At 43.1% G+C, this 27,258-nt stretch overlaps 1 protein-coding gene across 10 annotated transcripts in view; it reads right to left on the bottom strand.

Annotated features, from left to right (window-relative positions):
- ATF7IP (activating transcription factor 7 interacting protein) overlaps positions 1-27,258 on the bottom strand; it is a 673,891-nt gene that overhangs the window by 480,989 nt on the left and 165,644 nt on the right. For 4 of the 10 annotated variants that reach the window (XM_086958893.1, XM_086958888.1, XM_086958870.1 and 1 more), the window contains exon 1: positions 7,720-7,909. The exons of the other annotated variants lie outside the window; for them this stretch is intronic. In XM_086958893.1, the coding sequence (XP_086815019.1) occupies positions 7,720-7,766 (47 nt within the window). In that variant the 5' untranslated portion in view covers positions 7,767-7,909. Of the gene's footprint in view, positions 1-7,719; positions 7,910-27,258 lie in introns of those variants that run through there. 10 annotated transcript variants of the gene reach the window in all.

Below are 27,258 nucleotides of genomic sequence, written 5' to 3' on the forward strand. Positions count from 1 at the left end.
ATGAGATGCGGGACATAGATACTGTAGAGATCCTGCCCAGGGGGATCTCAGATCACTCCACGATAATGTTACCAATGCGCTGTCATGAACAGACTCGTAGGAGACTTTACCCCATATATTCAAACCATTTGAAAATCCTAAACATCAGGAAAGATTTAAAAAAGATGACGACGAACTATTTTGCCAAGAATAGAGGTACGGTATCATCCCCCTCGATTTTATCGGAAGCATATAAAACAGTTTTCCGTTGACAAGCAATTGCCTTTATTACAGGACATAGAAAAACACGTAGGAAGGAACTTAAAGAATTAGAACACTCCTTACAGGTGGCCACTGCGGCACAAGCAGCGGACCCCACGCCAGAAACATCACACACACTACAGCTATGGCAGCAGCGACACAGGGAACATCTTAGACTGCAGGTGGTGAATAATATTTCAGCTACAGCCCACAGAGACTATGAGGTAGGGGACAAGGCAGGGAAGATGTTAGCGTGGTTGGAAAAAAAGGACAGGAAAGGAAGGGGTATCCAGCAATTATACACTAACACGGGGCTCATACATACACATCCGGAAGAGATAGTGAATACGTTAGCGGACCACTTTGAGTCAGTGTACACCCAAACTCAAGACATCACAGAATCTGATGCCCTGCGTAGTATGCAACAGGTAGAAATCCCAACAATTACACCAGAAACAGCACAAGAATTAGAAGCAGATCTCACGGTCGAAGAAATTCAGTCAGCAATCCACGCGTTAGAATCTGGGAAAGCAGCAGGCCCAAATGGTATTCCCATTGAGTGGTACAAACTAATGGCAGATACGATTGGAACGCATCTACTAGATATGTACAACGAGAGCAGAGACGGGGCAGTACTCCCTGTAGACCAACGGACAGCCACCATAGTAGCAAACTTGAAACCTGGTAAACCACCCACAGCATGTACGTCATACCGCCCAATATCCCTAATCAACGCTGAAGCTAAGATCTGTGCGAAAATACTGGCCAAGAGACTGATGCCATGCCTCGCACAACTAATACACCCTGACCAGTCGAGCTTCATGCCAAACAGAAGCACTGCGCTCAATCTCAGGCGGGTGCATGGAGTGATAGCAAGGGCTCCCTCATTATCGGAGCCAGCGGTGATTCTCTCGTTAGACGCAAAGATGGCATTCGATATGGTTGAGTGGGGGCACCTCTTCGCAGTTCTGACACGTATGGGCTTCGGGCCCAAATACATAGCCTGGATACGCCTCCTTTACTCTAAACCAGTCGCGCATGTCACGGCCAATGGTCACATCTCCCGCACAATCCGTCTGGCGAGGGGGACTCAACAGGGCTGTCCCCTCTCCCCGCTGCTGTTTGCCCTGGTCCTGGAGCCACTGGCGATAACTATCAGAGGTACACCGCTATTAAGGGGTATCCACTGGCAGGATGGATGGGAGGACCGTTTGTCTTTATACGCGGACGATATGTTGGTGTATGTTACAGACCCTGAAACTAGTGTGCCGGCCTTGCTGACCATATGCGATGACTACGGGACATACTCGGGATACACAATATTTGGTCAAAGTCCATCCTCTATGTACTAAAGGGGCCAGATCCACAGCTTACTGCACGGTGTCCGCTGCAGCTTACCACATCCCCTTTTAAATACTTGGGTATTTATATAACTAACAATCAAGCAGACTTCATTAATAAAAATTTGATCCCACCCAAGGCTCGACTAGGCGTGGATGTTAAACACTGGGCCTCACTGCCGCTGACACTTCTGGGAAGAGCAGCGCTGTATAAAATTATGGCACTCCCCAGATTCCTATACGCACTGGAAAATTCACCATTCCCTGTCGCGGAGAGCTACTTCCGACAGGTGCAGGCTCTGGTGTCCGCCCTGCTCTGGGATAATAGACCGGCACGTATTGCCCAGGTTAAGTTAACCAAGGGCTGGTACAAAGGAGGGATCGCTCTGCCTAACCTGCAACTAATTATTGGGTTGCCCAACTTAAAATTATTAACAAATGGATACATGCACCCCGAGACGACCCTGCCTACAGGGCGGATAGGGCGCAGCTAGGAGCAGAAAGTATGCTCGCATCACTATATGACAGAAGTCAAATGAACCGACTGGTGGGACCCACGAAGCACACGGTCATGCTGTGGCATGAAGCACAGGCAAAGCTGGGGTGGAGGGACATCATCACTAAACTTACACCGCTGTGGGACACTAAAACATTAGGGCACTTGGGGAAAAGTAAGGGATTCGTTTAATGAGATGCCATTGGCATATCCACAGTGGGAGATCTGTGGGACAAGGGCGAGGTGGTCCCGTTTTCCCTTCTGCAGCAGCAGTACGTCCTAGGCCCAAACGAAACCTACAGATACATGCAGATAAGGCATGCGTTGCAGCAGGCGATACCACCAGATGGTGAGGTCCCAGAATATTCCCCACTAGAGGATAGACTCCTTACGGACTATATGCTGCACAGCGCCACTTCTCTCACCTACAAGAAGCTAATAAATAACCAACCAGACCGACACTGAAACTGCGCAACAAGTGGGTAGAGGAACTGGGGGACATGGATGAGACAGAATGGAATGAGGAGCTAGCATCCCCGAGAGAGGTAGGGATCTCATCTAGGCTCAAACTAGTCCAGTTAAAAATTCTACATTGAGTGTACTATACAAGGGTCACGCTGCATAAACTACACATAGCTCCACGCCCCTATTGCCTTCGGAGATGCGGAGAGGAGGGTACTTTACTTCACACCCTTTGGGATTGCCCACTAATAGCCGCCTACTGGCGCCAAGTACTGCGCACAATGTCACAAGCATTGAATTTATCACTGACCCCGGAGCCACGAAAATGTCTTTTGAATATTTGGGAGACAAACGATCTATCCCGGCATGGGTTGTTGTGGAGCACTTTGGCCTTGATGGTGGCGAAGCGGGACATAGCGCAAAAATGGGGGTCCCCAGAACTTCCTACTATGGCGCATTGGTGTAGGAATATGGATCTACTTTGAACTGCTCGATTAGCAGAAAGGGATGGCAAGACTGGTTGTTTTTTTGTTAGTTTTTAAAGATTTTTTTAATCCAGTTTCTAAGCGAGCTGAAAGTAGTCCCATTGAACACTGCCTACTCCGCCAGAAGAAAATATAAAGGAGGACACCCTTACCTTTTGAAAATGAGTTACCACCCCAACGTGGAAGTCAATAACTTATCAACTGTTATTGAACCGAATTACGGTCCAAACAACTGGTAAATCTGACATGAATTTGGCTTTTGGAAGAGATGCCCTAAACATGTCCCCTCTAAATACCGAATCAAGCACATCCCCATTTTAGGAGACGGTAAAACTTTGTGTGAATTCTAAAATGAGTTTGGTACATGGCTATACACTTTTTTTGCAGTTTCAAACTGAAAATTGGAATAGCAAAACATGTCATACATCAGGTCCTAAAGTCAGAGTAATCCTGTCAGACCATCACCACTTTCATTACACTAAGGTGTGAGATTTCACAGCTACAAAGACAATGCTATACCACAAACTGGATCCCATGGTCATCTGCTATTAGACAAAGGTGTTACATTTTGTGAACCTGTATACAGCCTTGCAATAAAGTAATTGAAATACAAATTCGTATGTATAAAAAAGCATGTTTAAAATTAACAGCGCAATAGTTAAATCAATCCTATTTATTTAAATATAGGAGTGGAATATACAGGGCTGGACCCTGTATGGTCCTGATGAAAAGCTTGGGGAGCTTGAAACATGTCGACCACAAGACACTGATCTAGCCCAATTTAAGGTTAGATAACAGTGTTACCCCATTTTACATATACCAAACTAGGAGCAGAATAAATTGTTGAGGCCCACTAGCACAGTATTTTTTATCACACAACCACTCCACCACCACAACACTTTACACCACACATAGCATTTCACAAATACAGTGCTCCTGCGTAGTTCGCTAGTCGCAGCACGCCCCTTTTCGTAGAGAACTGGGATAGCCCCAATGATGAAGCATGTCACCGTGGGGAAACCCCGGTGAGTGAGGGGATTCTAGAGAGAAATTTTTCTTTCTCATGGTAGATACTGACAGAATTACGCAGTAACCATACACACAAACTAGGTCTCTGGACCCATTACTGTGGGTTCCTGACTTTTTTTTATATGAACTGGAGGCTGACCTAGTTTTGTTTTATCCTCCTTCCCCCCCCCTTTTTACTCTTTACAGCCTTGCAATCTCATTTCAGCACAATACACATTGGTGAGATTGTGGCTTTACTGCAAGTAACAGCATAATGGCTTTTCACAACAATTAATAAGATTGGACATATCTGATTCGGGTGGTTTACGTTTCAAGACATTGAAGAGTATGGAGTAGAAAATACAGTACAAAAGATTAATAGCAATTTCTGCTCTTCAACTAGATGCATGTCTTAATAGTTGTTGAAATATCCAAGAAAACAAATTTAAGGTAGACATGAGATAGTTTACAACCAAACATGCAAAATAGTTCTTGTGAGAGCACCAGAAACTAAACATTCTATCATTCATATATGCAAGACAGCGAGATGGGTTAAAGCTTTGAGGGCACAGTTGGAAGTCTTGATGACCCAAATCAGTCTGTCAACCTCCTTAGAGGCACAGGATTCCTGATGACTCAAATCAGTCTTCTAACTTCCTCCGGGACACTGTACATATATGTATTTGTAATCCCCCCTCTGAATGAGGGTTTGAAGATGAAGTTATACTAAATACTTTTTAATTAATTAACCTAATATACTTTAAACTTGTGCCTGAAGGTCTATACAATGGTTTGGTAAAAATGTGTGTTGCAACCATGATGCCACATTGCAGATGTCTTGTAATAATACATTGCCAAGAAAACCTAATGTCTCACCTTTCTATCTTGTGGCTTTACTCTTGGCTTAACCTCTAGTTTTTTGCTGCCCATTGGATTTGACGGATTACTGCAAAGGTGATATCTTGCAAAGGTGATATCTCCTTTTCATTTTAAAGGCTGGCTTTGTCCTCGTATATACTTGGTGTACTCTTAAGTATGGTATTCAATAGTTAGCAAACAATTTACTAATCCTTCTTAGCGAAGCAATCGCTATCGAAAATCGGTTGTAAAAGCAAGATACTTTAAAGTAGCTCTCCACATAGATTCAAACAACGCTTTCATTAGCCTAGTTAACACAAAATTTTAAACAAGAACCAAGGAGATGATTAACTGGGTAAACACAGTTACATATGGCAGCACAAAAGACACTAGACCGAAGCAAATACAGTGTAACTTACTCTGCATGTTTTATTCTTGAAATACATTTTATATAAATCTGTAAAGATTGCTATAATTTCATGCCAACATGAACATCAGATACAGGCGGAAAACATTGGTACCTTTATGTAATGCCCATTTACATAATGGGAGGGGGGGGGCAATGACGCACACCTTTAAAGCTCAAATTAAGTGGTGAACTCTGGAAGTGCTGTCTTTATGTGCTGTTGAAATCATTCAACTGATACCACCTGGGAAAACCTAGGACCAATCCACTGCAGATCACTTGCTCTATTATCTTTTGAATATGTTATGTTGATATGAAGGAAGAGAACAGAAGCAGGTAGAGCCTACTCTGAGACTATCAATGAACAATTTTTAACATCAGATAAACTTTGTACTTTCTAGTCTCCATGCTTACCTGGTTTTTACACACAATGTAAAAATGGTGTATACACCTCAATTTAAAACATTTTGGTTTACAGTGTGCAATATCTTAGGCAAAATGCATTTTATTCTGTTTGATTCACAAGTCATCTTTGAGGTAGGCCATAGAAAACCAACTGAGAACGTGGACACCTTTTCATGCACGCCACCTATTTGGCCATTAGCTATGCACTGAGATGGGCCTTCTTAACCTTTCCACTTTACAATTCACTAATTTTTAATTATGTGTGCAGATGTATTGCAGGTATTTCAAAAGCAGAACACAAACCACCCTAAGGTTCAAGGCACCGTCAAAACATTTGAGTTATACTGCTTTAACCCCTCCCATGCTTGTGACGGAACCGTTCCGTCACAAGCCTCGGGTGGGCTGTGCTGGTGCCGGAATGGTTCAGTCACGGCCCGCTCGCCGCACCTGCGCGGCGCGAATTCCGCCTGCGCTGATGTTCTAAAGAGCAGATGGGCCATGACGGAACCGTTCCGTCACAAGCACAGCTCACCCTCGGGCCGTGATGGAGCGGTTCAGTCACGGGAGCGCCGCGCGGCCCCGCCTCCCGTTTAGCGCTGCGGCAGAATAGCCGCCGCAGCGAAGGGGTTAAGAGAAAGATATGCAAGTAATGTATGTAATAACCAGATTTTTAAATCTATACAGAAATTTAAAATATGAACCTCACTATTATTAGAAACAGCAAAGGTATTCCAGAGGGGGGTTGCTGCTACTGGGAATGCTCTGCGACAAAGCAAGTCCGCTTAAAAGTGGGAATCTGCAGAAAAGAAATTGGGCAAAATGTTTACACCCCATCTCATGCAATTACTTGATGGTGTTCCTATGTTAGAGTGCATAGCTTTTTTGGACTAGGAAAAGTGCATTAAATATCATTTGCTCACCGATAAAAAAGTAACAACTTCAATGCAGGAGTAATAAGAGTAAGGCACAGTACGTTTCTGGCAGTCTCACTTTTTAGAGGTGTTTATTATGGACATGACATCAGGCTGGAGATGTTACCTTGTTGTTGCATAAGATAACCTATGCAAAAACCTCTTTTTTATATCCGTTCCCTCATGTGCGCATGTTGAATTCTCACTTTTAAAGCACAACGCTTTCAAACGTCATTATACCTCTAATTTCCTTTTCCACAGATGATGTTGTAACTGATTGGTGTATCAGGTGACTGTTTATCAAAAAATACCGGGATAAATAAAGACAAATTGTTTTATTTCTAAAAATGTATTCTATGATGCGCTTCAAAGAAACCGTGGCATACTTGTTTCTTCAATAAGTAGCTTCATTTATTATTCATCATAAAATAGAACCATTTTGAGCATTACAAATGAAGAGGGGAATTTTTTTTTTTTTAAACTTCAGGCTGCCAAATTTGGTCTTTCACTTGTGCCAATATAATTGGGGTTATTGTGCACATCACTTCTTTTGGCTAACTACAAATAACATGCACTTGAAAAACATGTGTAGAAGACTTACTCCCCTAATGCTATGTGAAACACATGCACTACTGGGGGTTTTAGGAAGTGCAACTAAGACATTAGAAATGGCTGAAAACTAACTGCAAATTTAGCAGTCTCGATAACAGTCCACACCAGCACTGCCTGTAGTCTTCAAATAAAAAAGAAAAAAAAAATCTTATAAATATAAAGAGATTAAAAATTAAGTTGAGGAATGTAACACATCTTTCACATTCAGAAATTAACATCTTAGGGTAGGCCAATGGTTCAAATGTGAATTATTAAAATCAAACATCAAAAAGAACCAATGAGAAGAGCCATGATGGAAGTACACCCTTCTGTCACTCACCATGCATGTCTCCACCCCCCAATGCAGTCACTGGTGACAACATGAAGCATTCAGTTTCCATGTTATCAGATTGAACAGCACAAAGCAGTGATAAGAATCAAAGCAAACACTTGAACAGAGGGCAAAGCAGACAATGTACAGACAAGCACAGCATAAAAACATACGCAAGCTACAAACCTGTGAGAGCACAGGGGCAGCTGGCACAGGATGGGAGTGACACTCATTGCCTGAGCTCAGTCCAGTCACCAGTACCAGCCATCCCTGCAAGAGAGCAGAACAAGCTCAGAGCCAGGCCGCTGCAGAGTGAGAGAAGAGCTCAGAAGGAGGAGGGAGGCAGCTCAGGAAACTGGTTCAAACCAGTCTGAGCATCTGTGCAAGCCAATAGACAGGCAACCCCCCCAGAGGGAGGAGGCGGAGGCGGCGCTGATAAACTAAGCTTCCACCCACACCCCTCCTTCCTTGTATATCCAGAGAACACAGGAGGAGGGGAGGAGGTGTGGGAGGAAATAGGTGGAGACTGAGGTTATTAGAGCTCATAAACAGGAGGGGGAGGGGTGGGAGCTGCAATAACCACAGTTCAGTGCCAGCTCACCCTGGGGGAGGAGCATGAAATAGCTAGCAGCACTGGTGCAGGTCACAAACCCACAGCCTGCAATCATTAATTACTGCATAAGGGCCTTGGTAAACAAAGCAGTTTAAAACTGCATTTGAGCAATGTGAAGTTGGTGCTTTACAGCCTAGCACTGCTCAAACACAGTTATTCTTTCCTTGAAGTCTAGGGTTTAGCTTTTTCACTCCAATTTTTCTAACATCTCAGTGTATATGTTCACTTTAGAGGCAATGACACTGGATGCTTTAAAACGTTAGTTAAAATAAATTTATAGGTGCAATTCTTTCGAGCCGGACTTTTATACTATGCACGTCAATGGTCGTGACTAGTGACTATCACATGCAGATTGCAGGCAAATCTTTTGAGTGCTATGCCAAGAACCAAATGAATAGTTCTAATTAGGAAAACAATGGTTAATATTTAAATTTAAGCCGCAAAATCAATAAAGGGAATGGTCCTTTGCCAATTAAATTTGAGCTTACCTAAATAAATAACTCAATAAAAGTTAAGACGTGTTGGATCGTTTACGGTTTTGAAATGTAGTTCATCTATCATAGATCTACGCAACCAGAGCTCAACCAAACAACACTATCAGCCAAAAGCAGCTAGCACCAATATCAACTGTTTACTGTCTATCGACCCAATACAGGAAAATAATACTACAACAGTCCAACATAAAACACAACCAAAATCTCCAGCCTTTATTTGTTTTATTTACACGATGACCAGTTCCAGTTTAGACATCTCACCCAGACAATGGATGTAAAGCTAGAATAAGTCCCTGTTTTCGCGCCACGGTGCGGCGGTTTAATTAGGTGGGTGGGCCTGCATCGGCCATCGGACGTGTGCAGCACTACGGAGGTAGTGCTCGCTATGGCAGTTGGCCGATAGAAGCAGCGAAGAGGTTAAGAGAGGGTTAAGAAAAGGAAACCACTATATTTAACAAACACTGGCAAAGCCAAATGTTCGCCTTTTAATGGCGTTATCCAACCTTTTTTCTTTGACAATGTTTTTGCTGATGCTGTTCCATATATTTAAAAACAAAGGCTTCTCTAACAATGCAGTACAGCATTAGGCAAAATAGTAAAAATAAAAACAAGACTTAATGACGGATGTACGTTTTGCAGCACATTTGCACGAATGCATCATGGCATGGCAACCACTTTTTCCTCCAACTTTTAATTCACTGTACAGCGCGCTGATATGGTGAAGGGGATCCCCAAGTAAAACTTTATCCAATCTCCTGCGGCAGCTTCACGCCGCCGATTATATTACTGCGCTCCCGGATGGGGGTCCACAGCGAACCACGTCTCCTGCTGAGGTGGCGCCCAGGTTCACCACCTTTTATTCTCATCTCTACACCACTGGGTTTGCTCCTTCTCATGATATCCTGGATCAATATTTTGACACTCTTGCGTTTCTCTGGCTTGGTAACAGCCATCGGGAGTACCTCCACGAACACTTTTCCAAGGAGGAGATCTTGGTGGCCATTAATAGTCTACCTGGCGATAAGGCTCCGGGCTCTGATGATGTACCGGCTTCGTTCTACAAACCCTATGCGCCTCTCCTTGTTCTGCACTTTGCTGCTATGTATATTGACTCCTTGAATGCGGCCACTTCCCTCCATCACTTCACGAGGCCCTGCTGACACTTCTCTTGAAACTGGAAAAGTCCCCCGAACTTCTTGATTCTTAACGCCCATTATCGATCATCAACACCGACAATAAAATATTCAGCAAGTTATTGGTTTCCGCCTCCTTCCTCTTATGCCCACAATTGCCCGCCAGTACCAGTCCGGTTTCATCCCTGGTCGTGCCACGTCGCATAACCGTCGGATTATATTTGCACTTCTCCACCAGATTAACCCTGCTCTCCCGGATATGGCTGCCCTTTTAACCGCTAATAGAGCCTTGGACACTCTCGAGTTGCCTTTCCTCTTTTATCTTCTCCCCCGCTTAGGCTTCAGCCTGGTATTTCTGCTCAAAGTCCACCTCCTTTTTTTCCTCCCCATGGCTCGCCTCCGTATTAAAGGTCAACTCTTGGAACCCATTCCAGTTTCTAGAGGAACCAGGCAGGGGTGCCCACTCTCGACTATGCTTTTTTGCTGTGTCTATGGAACCCCTTCCCGCCCGGCTTCGCCAACATTATACTCAGAGGGGCCTAGGATTCATGGCTCGTGCACCTGTCATCTTCATGTATGCGGACGACGTCTCACTATGTCCGCAACCCCTAAGAAAATCTCGGTCCCATGGTCCACGAGGTGATGAGCTTCAGGGGTTTGTCTGGGGTGCAGGTCAACTGGGGTAAATCTATTCTCGATCCTCTAACAGATACCACTGTTCCCTTTACCTCGGACTACCCGTTTGTGTGGGCCTCGGAACCTACTAGATACTAGGGCATCTGGCTCAGCAGAGACGTGGACAAACTTTAGAGGGCAAACTTCGGCCGGGGGGTCGACTGGCTGTTGACAAAGATCCCCTCTGGCGGTGCCTGCCTTTGTCCTTGGCGGGGCGCATAGCCATCTGTAAGATGGTGGGGCTCCCAAAGTTTTTATACCTAGTTCTTAATATCCAAGTTCCAGACGGCTGTCTTTGTCCACGGATGCAGATTGATACGGTTGAGAGTTTGCGCTGGGCTTAGGATGGTATTCGAAAATTCTACGGCTCTAGCTCACTCTCCACCAATTACATGCCCATTGCATATATTTCTACCCTGCCAACGACTTCTTTATTCCATGCCCATTGTATATATTTCTACCCTGCCGGCGACTTCTTTTCTCTTCCAGCCGAATCCGGCCCCTTGGACACCCTGCTCTACTATCAACTTAGAGCGGCCTGTTGGGAGCTGCAACCCACTTTTCCAAAGCCTCTTCCTTCGATGGCTGCCCTCGACCTTGCATACTCTTCCGCTACCCCCGTAAGCTGGACTCCCGTCTTTAGGCCCTTACACTGCCGGCATCCTCGATCTCCGCTGACCGGCACGCATTGCGTGGAGTGAGGACCTGGGCACCGATCTCTTTCTGGAGACTTGGCAGTACTGTTGCAGGCAGACTAAATGACTGTCTCCTAACTACCGCCTGCGCCTCTTACATTTTAAATATTTGCAGATTGTACCGCTCTCCTGCCCAGCTGCATAGAATAGGCCTCGTTCCCAGTGATAGATGTCTTCGTTGATTTGCCCCAGCCGCCGACTTTTCGCATGATATCTGGGGACCTCTTGTTTCATTCCTCCAACGCTAGAGCGCCTCACCCTCTGGGTCCTCTACTGCGCTTCCTGCCGGCTCCTCGCCCGTGGGGCCGCCAGTGCTGGCTCATAGAGGTCACCCACCCTCCCCACTCTGTGGCCTCTCCTACACATACTTTGCCTCTTTTTGGCACTCCGCCTGACCCCCCCGCTCCATTCCCCGCTGTTTCCCCTCGTGCACTGAAGTAGACTACCATTATGCAAATGTTTTTATGATGAATGTATCAGCTGTGCCTTGTCTTCCTAATCTGCGAAATCCCCGCCTGTATACCTTGTAACTGGATGTAAAAGTTTTTCAATAAAGTTCTTTTAAGAAAGAAAATGTTTTAAATACTTTTAATTCACTGCTCCAAGAGGGAGGATTTCAATCTTGGAACTGTAAATATATATATACATACATATACATACATATACATACACAAACACACACACACACACACATCTATATACACATACATGTACACATACACATGTGTATTCTTCCTGCAGTATACACACACAAAAGCGCTTCAAAGTAAAGGAGTGGCACATTAGTAAAATGCAGCTGCTAGAACCTAAAAAAAAATGTACAGAAAATATTTTATTTTTTTAAAAACACAGTCGGGGTGGCGGGAGAGCAATAGAGGAGGGGGATAGAAGGTGCAAGCCAATGTAAATGTGAGACCAATGTGGAGTAGGTCAGGTGGGGGTGTGGTGGGATTTAACGCAATGAAAAGAGATGGGAGGCTCGTTTGGAAAAAATTTGTATATATCAGGCAGGGAAGAAACAGATTAGCTAAAAGGGGGAGAGTTCAACACTGAAATTGTGGGGTGGGGAGGGCTAATGGGATGTGAAGGGAAAGCTGTGCACGAACAAGAGCAAGAAAGCACAAGCCCTTCCATAGAATGAAAAAAAACTAAAGAAAAATGCAATTCCCTATTGTGGAGCTGTAAAAGTAGACAAGTCATGCAATATGAAGGATTGTACGAAAGCTATGTTTCGGGGAGAGGCAAACTGAAATAAGGAAAGCCATAGAAGAATATGCAAGGAAGATTATAAGAGATCCCATCAATCGAAAACAATCGACTTACCAAATCCCACACTAGATATTGCTAATGACGACAATAGATCTCCAACAGACAGCAAAAAGCTGTCCTTAGGCGGGATCTATATAGTGCTCTTCCACCTTCCCCTCTCAAATAACCAAGGAAGATAGAAATGTCTTACCAAGCAAGCTGTACTATCTCACATCTCAAATCAAATTTACATTTAATTTTTCCCTGTTATTACCATAAAGGTATCGATTTGGGAATCTTAATATCTTCTTCTAGTTTATTTTCTATTATATGTGTGTGACTAATGCTTTTAAGCCTTACTATGCAACATGGTTCATCACAAATTTTAGTTTTATCTTCCATTTATTCCATGTTCCAATTTTTTGGAACATGCCATAGCATTTACATTAGATAGATACAACACGATTTGAGGAAAAAAAAGCAATTTTTTGGGGGGGAAATTAACATGCAGTGTTTAAGTGGGAAAATTGAAGCTTATTCCTTGAGAAGAGCTGTGAGCCCATGAGGGACAGAAGTGGAAATAATCAGACCCCGGCACATAAAACCATGCGCAAAATTCCTGCACTGAAAACAAATGCTTTTTTACAGCCTACCATCCCCCACAGCCCAGCAAAATTAGTCTACCGCCCTTGTTTACAACAGATCAGGCTGAGCAGCCAGAGGGAAAGGTTACAAAGTGGCTAGGATTGGCTGCCTACAGTCAGCTCATATGAGCAGCCAATCCCTCTGCAGGCTTCCTGAGCTCACCCAGCAACAGTCGAACAAAGAACAATGTGTTTTATAGGAGGGAGCCTCGGCTGAGCTCAGAGCTAGAAACCACAGGAGAGACAAAGTGAGATATATGTGCTGAGATCACAGGTCAGAACCACGACTAGCAGGGGTTGGGTTCTTGGTTATTCTCCCCAAAATGTGAAAAGAAGCCCCCACAGGAGCTAAGGGAAAAACATTCTAAATAGCTTATGTAAAGTAACCCTCAAATGAGATCCAGAGTGCTGTGTTTGAGAAAGAGGGCAGATAGAAGTTAAATATAATCACAGTAACACCAAAGATCGTGATCTAAGAAAGCAACAATATAAAATTAAATGCACTGATCTGCATTTTTTTTTAAAGTAACCCATTTCAACCACAAGCACTACTGAATAAAAACCACAAAGATGATCTTTAAGACAATCATACCAAAATCCATTTCAATATCTGCATTGAAACAGGGCTACAGCAACCCATATTTAACTTTACAAATGTTCATCTAAAAATTAAATTTAGAAAACAACCAATAAAATCTCTCTTAAATTAAGAATCCTAACACTAAACTATATCAAAGTGAATGCACAAATCATCTTTCTTTATCAGGACCCATACAGAAACATACCAGCAAGCAAATTGATATTTATATAGCAACTCTACTAATCATACATCTAACAGCAAAAGAAAAACAATGACTTTCTAGGTCACAAATCAATAACGAAATCCTCATTGTACTAAACCAACCATCACACCAGCATCCACAAAGTGACTTCAAGTTATAAGTATCACAATACACTGATTGGCATAATCATCTTTGAATCTACTTATTCAAATGAACAATAAAATTGGCCTTTAGCAAACTGGCAGTTAGGGTGTGACATTAAACTCAACTCATATCTCGATCTGAACATTTAAGGAGCATGAGTTAAGTAATGGGGAAGGAGCATTGTCTAATAGTAAATACATATCTCAATTCAAACATACTAACAACACAAACATGACAATTCTATAATGAACTTCAATTCAAAGATGCAAATAAATTACTTATGTATAGCAACTATAATAAAGTAAGCAAACACAACAGCAAATGTAAACTCATCTTGCATCTTTTGGAAAGGAGACAACTTTACACAGTTTGGGTAATGAAAAACTACATTTTAAAGGGAGCAGTTACCCTTCTATCAAATATACTCTTCAACTCGGTCCTTACTTTTTAAGACTGAGTGCAAGTGCCTAAAACATTTGTCACCCCAAGTGGAACGGGTATGCTCAGACATGGGTCCTGTGCTCTCCATGCCACTGGAGTCAATCTAGCCTGGCTGATGAGGGGTGATTCCCTGAAACCGGTCCCAGGATGCTTGTTTCCAGTCTAGGGAGGACCTGGCCTGGCAGTTCAGGCTGGACTGTTCCCATGAGGAACAGGGTAAAGACTGATTTGCATATGGCTGGGTATGAACTGGAAAGGCATGGGGAGCAAAAGAAACTATGGATTTTGGCCCAGATCTCTGTACAGGGGTGAATGACATTGTGCAGCATTCTGCCCATCAATTGTTCTTTTTGCATAGTTCTATTGCAGAAATGCTATTAAAAATCGTTGTACCAAACGCCAAAGTTTCATACTGTTGAATTCACCTCAAGCCTCTTTAATTTGCAACCAAACACTGCTGCCCCTTTATCTCACTCTTGCCGGTCCCTACTTTCTTCGTTTGTGTCAGATTTCCCTTCGTTCTCTTTCTTTCCCATTTATAGGAGTTTATTTATCTCTTGCCCACTGTAAATATCTGATGAGGAAAAATAAGTGCCAGTACCCAAAAAGGAGAGCCACTTGGCCAAACCTGCTCAAAATATGCACAGTTTAACTCTTGTGAGGAGCATACAGAACAACGTACAACCAACTAAGCAAATTCAGAAACAAAGAATGTACAGCCACTTCAAAAAACTGTATTTAAGGCACAATACACTCAACTCTACAAAACCGGATCTAATGCAATGTTGCAGGTGGTTCTGCAAAACCGTGATCTACAGTAATGCTTTATCACTTGTTAAAAAAAACAGGATCTAAAATAATGAGCAACCAAATCTACAAAACTGGGAACTAAAGTAGTATACAAGAAACTCTACGAAATTGGAGCCTAATTCACCATACATCTCTACAAATCTCTAAAATAAAGCTACATATCATGAAGCAAAATAAGAACATCTTGTCACTGACAAGATCTTGCAGAGTTTATCTAGTGGTAAATTGTAATCACTTACTGATGATACACATGGTTTATGCTCACAATTATGGAGAATGAGGGAACTGGGCAAAATGTGCTCCTGTGGAGAAAGCTAGACTGTGAACAGACTAGTTTATCCTCAATTGGCTAAAGTTAGCACTGGACCACAACTATATTCTGGGTTGAATTACAGTAAAATGATGTGGAATCGAGTAAATGCTAAAAAAGTAAATTTGCCAAAAAGCCTTTCTTCAACAACTAAAATAAGAAAATGAGCTGTGGTACAGTTAGAACAATGTTATATCTTTATCTCTGCTAGAACTATAATCAGTCCTCCGGCATAACTAAATTGCTGGCATATTCTTAAAACTGTGATCATTACATTGCAAAAAACAGTGAGTGAATATTTAATTTTTTTCACAGAAATAGAATTCTCGCATGTTCAGTGTCCGATCTAATCAGAAATGCAGCATAGTCTGAAACTTGACTTCAATCAAAACCCTGCTGTAACATTAGCCCTGGCAACCCCAAAAAGATAATCATCAAAGCTCTGATGTATGGGAGCACTCACCTTCTGAACTATATCCATCTACGCAGATATTAAAGTCGGTAAACTATTCTAAAGCAAGTTTTGTACTATCCCTGACCAATTAAATGAATTTTTAAGGCACCAGGTATAAATTACTCCGTTTAAAATCCTAGGAATCCTAGGAATTACATCTATAAAACAATCTATATGCAACCAAAAAGTTGTGATTTTTAAAAACCACTTATAACCCTCAACAACAAATCTAGATTGGATAACAGCTTAAATGAAAATGTACAAATATAATCAACCAAACATGAACAAAGGCTAAAAAATCAAAATCTAAAACGCTTTAGATTACATCGAAAAGAAAGCTTGTAGAGAAACACTGTAATTGTGTATGCGTTATACTGCATATAAACCCATAAACGTTAATACTTTTAGAAATCTATATCTGCAGAGCATCATGTTAAACGAAGCACAGAAGGCAGTCTACATACCAAACTCCCCATAGCCAACAAATCGAGGTTCGCAAGAGTGATGATCTAAAATGCACGTTGTAAACCAAATATAGCTTATTAATACACCTTAGTATGCAAATTAAATCTTGCTTTGCTACATAAACGTGCATTTGTATTGCAATCCAAATGACAAACGAAAAAAAAATGAGCATGTCCATATTATCCCTACACTGCTGCAGGCAAGAAAAACAAGCATTTGCAATGCAATAGGTCTCGCATTAGGAAAGTTTGAGCTATTGGTATTGTAAATGACAATTTTTTTAATTTATGTGTTGGTTTTGAAAGTAGCGAAATTAATAGCTTTGTCACGTACAATGCCAATAGTTTTAACTTTCTCAAATGTGACACCTATAGCATTAGTAATGCAATAGGTGTTGTATTTACGTGACTTAGATGTATTGATATTACAAATAACAATGGATTTTTTTTATAATTAATACTTAAATAAAAGTTATTGTAATTTATGATGGATATATATATATATATATATATATATATATATATATATATGTGTGTGTGTGTTTGTGTTTGCATGTATGTACTCATATTGGCTTATAACATGTATGTATATATGTGTGTATGATATCATGTATGTCTGCTAGAGAACAGCGGCGCACCGAACAGTACACGTGGTCCCAAGTCATTGCTCCAGTTCATTGACGAGGCGCTTCTTCTGCTTAAAAGGTGCTGATGGGGAGGGTGGTGGGACGGGAACTGGTGCAGCGCCGGGGATTCTGTGCAGCACTGGGGATGGCGTGCAGCGCCAGGGATGGCGTGCAGCGCTGGGGATGGCGTGCAGCGCCGGGGATGGCATGTAGCGCCGGAGGCTGTGCAGCGCCGGAGGCTGTGCAGCGCCGGAAATGTTCTCAGTGGGTGCTGTGCCCAAGTGTGCACCGCTGGGGACGGTGCACAGCGCTGTTAGCGGAGCAGGTATGTCCCTTCAGCTTCCAGAGGGCAGCTCTGGGTACAGCGCCGAGGCTGGTGTGCTGGACAAGGCATTGTCTGACTCGCTCTCAGGGGGTGCTCTGCCTCAGCCCAGGTGTGCAACGCAGAAGCTTGCCTGTCCCTTTTGCGTCAAGGGGGCCGCTCTGCCCAATTGCAGTGCTGAGGCTGGTGTGCTGGGAAGGTTACCTCTGACCTTTCCACCTTGTAGATGCCTGCTCTGCCCACACCCTAGAGCACGCGTGCAGAGCGATACCCCTCCGTGGTGCTTTCACCTGCCAGAGGCCTGCGGTGCCCTGTTTATACCCACCTCCGGGGGCGGCTGGATCCGCCCGGTCCACCCTATCCCAAGAAGAGGCTTTTGATTGCATTTGTGAGGCACAGGTTTGATTTTAGCGAGGTGTTCACAGAACAAGCTTTGTGACAGTGTTATCAGTGCAACAACACTACCAGTTCCGAGCAGATGCGAGGAGAGGGGGCCCGAAAAAAGGCAGGAGAGAGAAAGGGGAGGGGGCAGGAGGAGAAAGAAAGGGGGCGATAAGGAGAGAAAGAGGAAATGATAGGGGAAGCGACGGGGGCATCAGGGGGGAAGATGAAGGGAATGATGAGCGAGTGGGCGGCTCCAGGACAGCTTCAAAGGGGGAAAGATTGCGCGCTTCAGTGAGACAGCTTAGTGGGTTCCATTTGTGTTGCTGATATGTGGACGTGGACTGCAAGCCGCAGGTTACAGTCCAACATAGTGCTGCAGGCAGTGGCGCTCCTTAGGTTAAACTCTTTACGCTGCTCGACCAGCTCTCATCTAAGAGCTAGCCACAGCACGACTATTTTCCACCTAGAAAAGTTGCATAGAAGCACAAGATTTCATCTGGGTCTACCGAAAAAAGGCACGGCGTGGATACCAATAAAAACAACTTTCCTAGATAATTGAGTTAGGCTTTTTTCCCGTTAGAATCACTACTTTAAATGTCATGTACTTGCAGCCCAGGCTTGGCAGATTGTGTTCAAGTAAAAAACAGCTGGATACTTTATTATGAATAATTACGTATTTATTTTATCACCGCTGTTCGGCCTATTTTCAGTTTACATCTCATCGAGGCGTGGATGTCCAGTCTCTGACAGCGTTTGAAAGAAACAAGTTATGCTTTGACACTAATCGTCCCCGCACTCACCTCTCAGCGCCGCCTCTTCTCCCCAGTGATGTATTGCTGAAAGGGACGCCTCGCTGCCCAAGAAGGTAGATGGAGGTGGCCCCTGATCATTCCTGCACTTCCGGTTTGCAATTAAAATCGATGTAAGGTTGCCATGGCACAGGGCACAAAGGGGGCATGCCGCAACAAGGTGATTAAAAGCGTTTAAAGCTCCCCGGGCATAAACTTGCCTTCTGCTGGGGCGGGACTACGTCCCTCAGCATTCCTACACTTCCTGTTTACCTTCAGTGGAGGGGAAGAGGGGCCACGTCGCAAAAACGTGCTTGAAAGCTCTTTAAGCTTTCCGTGGCAGGGACGCTCCTGGGACAAAGGCGGGTCGGTCTTTCGCTTGACTAAGAGATGGCTATAAAAATAAACCAGGAGTCTGGGAAGAGAAGCGGAGGGGGCTCGAGGCACATTGCCGGTGCCTGCCCCCGCCGCCTACCAATCCGTGCAGCCACCACCACCGCGGGACGAGAGGAGCCCAAGGGACCCGGTGAGTGGGGTCGGGGGGGCTGTGTGTGTGTGAGCCCGTGACTGGGGTGGGAGTGGGGTGGGAGGGGGTGCGTGTGTATGTGTGTGTGCGTGTGTATGCTGTGTCTGTGTGCTGACTTGCTGGGAATCTGAGGCAGGGGATGTGCACGGCACCGGCCTGGACGTGCACGTCCCCATACAGCATTTCATTTCTAATTGAGCGCGTTAACCGAAAGTGAAAGCGCGCCCACACAGCAAGCAGCCAGCAGCGAAAGTGCGCTCACAAGGACAAATCTGAGACAGAAAAAGCGCGCGTCCGACTCGTGTCCACATTTCCAGAAACGGGCAACATTACTTGTCGAGCTTCGCATTGCTTTCTCTAGCTCGACCTAAAAACTGACGGTCAGTGTCTCGCCTTTTCCTACAAATAATCAAAGTTACCCCACTCAACAACTCTCTCCCTTGGTAAATTCTTAGTGCCCTCCCCTTTAATGAGTTCATAAAATACCGCTCTTATTTTACTCTACGCTGAAAATTAGTTTTGAAATCTGAACCTAACACAAACACCATTGCAAGTATTTAAAAATGTACTCCAGACTACCAAATATAAACCCCCGCTACAACGTTTTTTACAACCTTCCTCTGGCTCCTCGTGCATGCAACTCATCTTCCTCCCAGCTCTAAGGCCAAAACAAGTTACTGAATCTACCCAGAAAACTTCCATTAAAAACATGGTTGAAAGGGAAACGTGGTAACTGCCTATTCCTTTTCTTTCCACGTGATTTCCTACAGGTTACTCAGACATACTAGAAAGAACGTGCAGTCCAAAACCAGTGCATTAGGGTAGAAAACCAGCAAAGTTAGGTTTAAGATGAATGTCCTAGTCCAGATCCCGACTCACTCCACATGCATAGTGTGATCTTGGACAACTATGTAAACAAATTATTTTTTAAAAATGGTGTTCCAAATTACTATGGCCTCCACTGCGATGATGCAAACATGGATGCTAATGTCTCATAACAAATACAAACACCAGAGTTCACGGTACAGATATTTATTTGCTTTCCATGCATGAAGAAATTGCAACAGTCACAATCCATATGAAGGGCTAACTGTTACTGCGGATTCCGAAGTGTACCTAATTCACCATCTAATGCAACCAGGAGGCAATCCAAGTACTGACCGCTAATCCATTTTTTTCCCATGCAGAGCAGAAGCGGTCTATAGCCTGTCTCACTCTAGCACTGCACCCCCTCCCCAATACTGCTAGTAGTAGCTTCAAACTCCAAGTTTGTAATGTTTTTTTGTGAAGGCATGGGATATATCCGAAACTTATGAAAATGTTCGCAGCATTAAGCTGAGCATAGAAAAAAAGACCTAGGACTTAATAAGACATACAATCTAAGAAATACACTAGGGAAGCGGGAGGCTCCCCAATCAATGCCGCCTGCCTCTCAATGCCACCTGCTTCACCGTTGGTTCCATACTACCCTTCTAGAATAGGAGAGCGTCACTGCGCAGACAGCAAGTGCCAACAGACTTCAGCTAAGATTATGGTCGTAAACCTCTTCGCCAAACCAGTGCAGGCAGAACCAAAATTATTACCATCATTAAAGAAGACTGTAGGCCAAACCTCAACGCTTAATTATCCGCTTATGTGTGTATGAATTAACCCCTTGGCGGAAAATCGCTCTTCGCAAACAAATTCAGACTTGTATTGTGCTTCAACCAAAACGTAGTGAGGGGCACGTAATGCGTAACGACTTTACCTGGTGTCACAGTACGGGTTTTAAGAGTATCTTCCGCTAACTATGCTACTAGGGCATGGTCATCCATTGAGTTCCCAAAATGACCCGTTCAGCTTCATCATGCACTGTATTTACTAAAAAGTTGCAAACACGTAAGTAGACCACACAACAAAAAACATAACGAACGGCACGCGGAAGCGGAGGCCTTCAGCGACCATTAGTCTAATTCACCTGTGTAAGTACTGAGTTAAACCGACACGAGCGTCCCTGTGCAGATTTGTTTTATTCAGTTACTATCTGCACACTCCGTTTACCCAGGATCGTGCTGATTATCACCAGCAGATGGCTTTGCACAGGTTTGAAAGACCAAAAGATACCGTCAATAATGTAAGTAAAGTGCCACACGAGCTAAAATGAAGCGGATGCAGCACAGTCATGGAAAAGTACCAAGAGGAAAATAACTAGAGCTGCAGCAAGTGCTGACACATCGGAGTCAGTTTTTTCAGGATGCCAGCGCACAGAATAACAATCGGCACCTTAAACTCACCACCCTACTGTTTTCCCCACCAACTCATCTCACCTTAAATAGCAAATAATCGCCTCTTTCCCGATGTAACCCATGTGTAGCAGGACACAGTTTTGCTGTGGCATTACATAGGAGAAGTGTTGTGTCCACAAACGCATTACCTTTTCAGAGGAACTTAGACTTCTCAAGGGATTAACAGGACACTAAATGTTTAGAGTTAAGGTAGAAAACACCCATACGATAGAGATAGTAATATACTTTCTGAGCCTTCCTAAGGCTATTAGTATTGAAATCTTCAAGAGGAAAGCGGGCGGCTGTGATACGCTCACTACTTCCACCACCCTATTTAGAAGCGCAGAGCAATTGAATTTTATGGATTACGAAGTCAGTGTCTGGCAGTTATTTTACTCCACTCGCTGAATTATCAGGTGTAAGAGTCCTCTTGTGATTTATTACCATGAAGAGCTCCTGGGTGCAGATATGTCGTTTTTCTGAAAATAGTGGAGGCAGCGGACTCTTCCACTTCAACCGAGTTATACCCACTGCTGTACTGTAGAACTTCATTATTTGGCTACCAGTATCCAAAATTAGTGCATTCTTTTTGGTCCCTTCTTTTATGATTGATATATAGTTCCAGATTGTAAAAACCAAAAACGTTCATTTGGCAAAACATGACTGGCACTCACCAATAGCTTTCAGCTGTGGATGTCAAGTAAAACCTGACACATTAGCACTTGGCGTGCATTCTGGTTAATGTAGTACATCTTTGCAGTTCTTCCAGTGAAGCAAACCTTGACAAATTAATTCAAATTCTCTCTTTTTATTTGCTGTAGAAGCATGCGTTTTACTCTTTAAGAGCTCTACGGAGGAGCACTGTAAGTACCGAGTACCAAACTTGTTTGCAGGATAACATCTAAAGAACAGTGCCTTCATAAAAACTGTTCAAACAGCATGTTCCTGCAAGGGTGCATTGCCGTTGGCCCTGGGAACCATTTTATGCCAAATACAAACACTTCTAGATTGTGTTAAAGGTAACAAAATGGTTAATTACCAGTAGGAGTAGTTTTACAGCTTGAATAATATTCTGGATTCATATGCTGTGCATTATTCCGCCATCTACTGGTTGGGTCTGAAATGTTCCTTTTTTTTCTTTTTCCTGTTGGTGTGGGTGTCGTCAACCTCCGTTTGATAGTAAGCCTCTTCTTTGTATGATGTCAGAAGGACGCCCCAGAAGTTCCTGTGCATGGTCGCCATCTTCAGATTTTTTTTCCCGATCTTTTTCCCACCTGTGTGCTTCATTTCCCATTTCTGGAGAGGCGGGTCGCATGCGGATCCAGAAAACTATTCAAGCTGCAAAACTACTACTACTGGTAAGTAACCATTTCATTTGGCAGCATGAATCCCTTCCTGGATTCACTTGCTATGAATTAGATAATGGAGCGGTATCCTGTTCCCTTTGTTGGTGGGACTAAAATGTGGTTGTGTTGGCAAACCGGTGTAGTACCTTCTGCTCAACCGTGCCTCCCTGTTCATTTGGATGTCCACTGAGTAGTGTTTTGTGAAAGTGTGTGGGGATGACCAGGTTGCTCACACCCCCTCAACCTCACACCCCCTCAAACTCACACCCCCTCACTCCCTCAACATCACTCACCCCTCACCCTCACACACCCTCAAACCCCCTAACGACCCTCTCACTCTCACACCCCCTCACTCACCCTCACACCCTCATAAACCTCACACACCCTCACTCACGGTTACACACCCTCTCATCCTCACTCACCCTCACACCCCCTCACCCTCCCACCCTCATAAACCTCACATACCCTCACACAACCTCTCATCCTCACTCACCCTCACACACCCTCTCATCCTCACTCACCCACACCCCCACACACCTTCACCCTCACACCCCCTCTCCCCCTCACCCTCACAACCCCTCTCCCCCTCACCCTCACACCCAGTCACCCTCACCCTCTCAAGCCCCTCACCCTCACACCCCCTCACCCCCTCACCCTCACACTCACACTCTCTCACCCTCACAACCCCTCACCCTCACACCTCCTCACCCTCACACCTCCTCACCCTCACACCACAGTGCACCTTCCAGGAGAGCAAAATATCAAGGCAGACGCACTCAGCTGGCACTTCGAAGATCAGCCAGACTGGGTGCTAAACAACGAGGTGGTGGCAGATCTTTTCCATCGATGGGGTCGTCCATCAATAGATTTGTTCCCAGACGACGAGAACAAAAAATGCCACGCCTTCGCGTCCAAATTCCATCGTCCAGGGACAAGGGGGAATGCGCTTTTGATGGATTGGTCAGGGACATTTGCCTACACCTTTCCTCCCCTGCCTCTGATCCTGAAGGTGGCGTCCAAGCTCATCAGATCCAACATGAAGAGGATTCTGATAGCTCCAGACTGGCCACGGCAGTGGTGGTACCCGGACCTTCTTCATCTGTCGGTACTTCCACACAGGAGACTACCTTGCAGGCCGGACCTACTGACCAAGATGGGTGGGAGGATTCTTCATCCCAACCTTCCCTCACTGAACATAACAGCATAGCTCCTGAGGTCCTGCAATACGGACATTTGAAACTGCCTCCAGATTGCATGCACATTTTAAAAGAGGCTAAGAGACCCTCCACAAGAGCGTCAGTGGCTTTCTTGCATGATGTTCCAATGTCAGAAATTTGCAAGGCTGCAACCTGGAGATCGGTTCATACCTTTACGAGGTATTACTGCCAAGAATCCCATTCCAGGGCTGATACTCAAGTGGGCCAAGCCTCCTTGAGGAATCTGTTTGGATAGCCAACTATCTGTCCAAGCTTAGTTCTTCTAAGCTTATTGTTTAGATTACGGTTATTCCCCTTTGCCCGCAGGGAGATGAGGTGATGCTCGCTATTCTATTTTAATGCTTATGACTGTAGATGAGGATCCCCTGGAAGAGAAGGATTAGTTACTTACCTGTAATCCTAGTGCTCTTCCAGGGGTATCCTCATCAAAGTCATAAGCAACCCTCCCGCCTCCCCGGGCAAAGGATATTCTTTAATAAGGAGCTATTGTTAACCTATTTTGTTAGTTAGTTTGGAAATATTGTTCATTCTTCATGCCATGGTTTTTTTCAGTCTCCGCAAAGAACTGACCTAACTGTCACCCCTGAGGCATGATGGGAAGCTGGGGGTCGGGAGTGCCTTAAAGGCACGGTGTCAGTTTATCTCTATGTTGCTATGAGTTAGCTTTTCAGTCTTTTTAGACTGTCGTTTGCAATGCAGCCTGGAAGCTGTCTATGCTTTCAGTCCTTTATGAGATTTTCTATTGTCTGTTGAGCATTAAAACAGTTTCAAAACATGTTTTATTGTTTTTTTTCCCTATTTCTAATGCATGTTTTTCATATTATGATAGGAAGTCCTTACAGCATGATTCAGCTCTGATGTGTATGAGGCTGCAGTTGCATATATATATATATATATATATATATATATATATATATATATATATATATATATATACACATATATATATATATATATATATATATATATATATTTTTTTTTTTTTTATTATTATTTATTTATATATAATTATATATATGTGGGGCACATATTTTGTAGTGTTTCTGATGTGTATGAGGCTGCAGTTGCATATATATATATATATATATATATATATATATATATATATATATATATATATTTTTTTTTTTTTAATTATTATTTATTTATATATAATTATATATATGTGGGGCACATATTTTGTAGTGTTTCCGGGGTCCCACGCATGGGTGGGAATATTGTAATGCTTATGACTATTGATCAGGATCCCCTGGAAGAGAATAGGGTTTGACAAATAAACTAAAAGGCATGTAAATAGGTTTCAGAGAAGGATTTATATTTACATGTGTACACCACATGCCAGAATGTCTTGGTGTTTAAATGTTTTTTAGATCAAATTTTTGAAACTAATTATAAATATGAGCTGGCATGGGTGGGATTCCAGGATGTGACCTGCCTACTTTATATAAATCTTGACAGTAACTGCTAAACCCACCCAGAGTATTAACCAAAAAGGACTCGGTAGCAAAATCAACTGCAAACTGTCCACCAAACTAAAGCATGAAAAATTAATATTACAAAAACTGGCCAGAAAACAAACTCTCCACCCTGGATTAGTGCCACTTGGTAATGACTGTGGAATGTGTACACTTAGCAGAGTCTTAACTGCTTTGTCAACGTAAGATTTAAAAAGAACTGAATGGGAGTAAAACTACATCAGGCAGAATTAACAGGATCATTGAAGTTCAGAGTTCTGACAACAATCCCAGTGATGTAGAATCACCAAAAACAGATTTTCAGCATAACAAAAAGTAATCAATTTTGATTTAAAAAAATGCATGAACTAATAACATAGTAGTTAAAGCGGATGATAAAACAGGTGGATAGCAATTTCATTTTGCAACTTGCTTAGTTTGCAGCAGATAAAAGCAGATCCCTGCATAAAAGGTCATTTGCACACTACCTTCCCTCAAGGCAAAGGACCTTTTATACCTTTCGATCCTCCATGGCTCAGACAGACTACTCTGCCATCCTAGTTTACAACACTTAGGCTCTGCTGCCAGAGGGAGAGGCAACAAAGCAGCTAGGATTGGATTGGCTGGCTATAGTCGGCTCAGATGAGCAGCCAATCACCACTCAGGCTGCCAAAACTCACCCAGCAACAGTGGACAAAAAAAAAGAAAAAAAAGAGCAGAGTGCTTACAGAAGGGAGTCTATGCTGAGCCGGAAAGTACCAGAGAGCCAAAAGGAGCCTCAGCTAGGTCCAGCGAAAGCTGGGATCTTAGGTTTCCTCCCTGAGATGTAAAAAGTAAGCATGAGATCAGCTCAAGAAAAGCCAACAGATGCAGGAATGAAAACCCCTAAAAACAAAATAAAGGGTATGGCAAAATACAACAATCAACAATGACAAACAAATCGACATTTGCCAAATTACCCACATTTTAAATTATCAATAAACAAATCAAAATGAAAAGCAAAGCCAGACCAATCAATGTGCATTACTATAAAAAGGGATACCACACAAACCGCACCATCCTATACAAATGCAAATCTATAAAGCAAATTGCAGCGTCTAACTCTACAAACAAAAATAATCCATACCAAACAAAACCAAAGTTTTGATTATGCTTCTGGATAAAGCAACACTTTATAGCAGACATATATAATAGAACTTGCACCTACGTAAAGAAGAACACATACACCCATGAGGTTCAATTGAACTAATGCATCAATAGAGAAATCCAAAGAAATTCAAGAAGCAATTTTTATCAGACTAAATGAACAGCATTTCCCTATTTCCCCAAAAATTGCACAATTTTGAATTTTCTTAAGAGATCGCACACAATCAGGAAAACTGCAAAAAGCATATAGCTCAGCGCTTATTTTGAATCTACTGTAAAGATAAACCAATATAATTTTAGGTACCCATCAATGACACCATCATCGTCATGTCACACAAACTGGTTTCCTTCAACAGCTTCCAACAATAATACCATCAGTCAATGTTATAGTTACTTTTACTCATCTTAATATTGTCAGACTGTTGTACAAACTGTCAGAACATAGGAGTTGTTTAAAAAGAGATTTAGTGAACACAAATTACTGATTTCTGCTAAATGTAAATGTTGTGAGGTAAGATACTTTTTATTGCCAGCTTTATGTCAGAAAATGTTCTATTAGAGGCTCTTGAGGATATGGAAATGTAATAACTGAAATTAGTAGTTTTAAACTTTTATCCACTGCAAAATCAAGTGCATTGAATAGTGCGACTATGAGGTGCTGCTATCTGTTAAATGTCTTTATTTTGGGTTGTGCAATAAGAACAAGTTACTTACCTTCGGTTACGATGTATCTGTAAGAGACATA

The sequence above is a fragment of the Lissotriton vulgaris genome, chromosome 1_1 (genome assembly GCF_964263255.1).
Source record: "Lissotriton vulgaris chromosome 1_1, aLisVul1.2, whole genome shotgun sequence".
NCBI classification, from domain to species: domain Eukaryota; kingdom Metazoa; phylum Chordata; class Amphibia; order Caudata; family Salamandridae; genus Lissotriton; species Lissotriton vulgaris.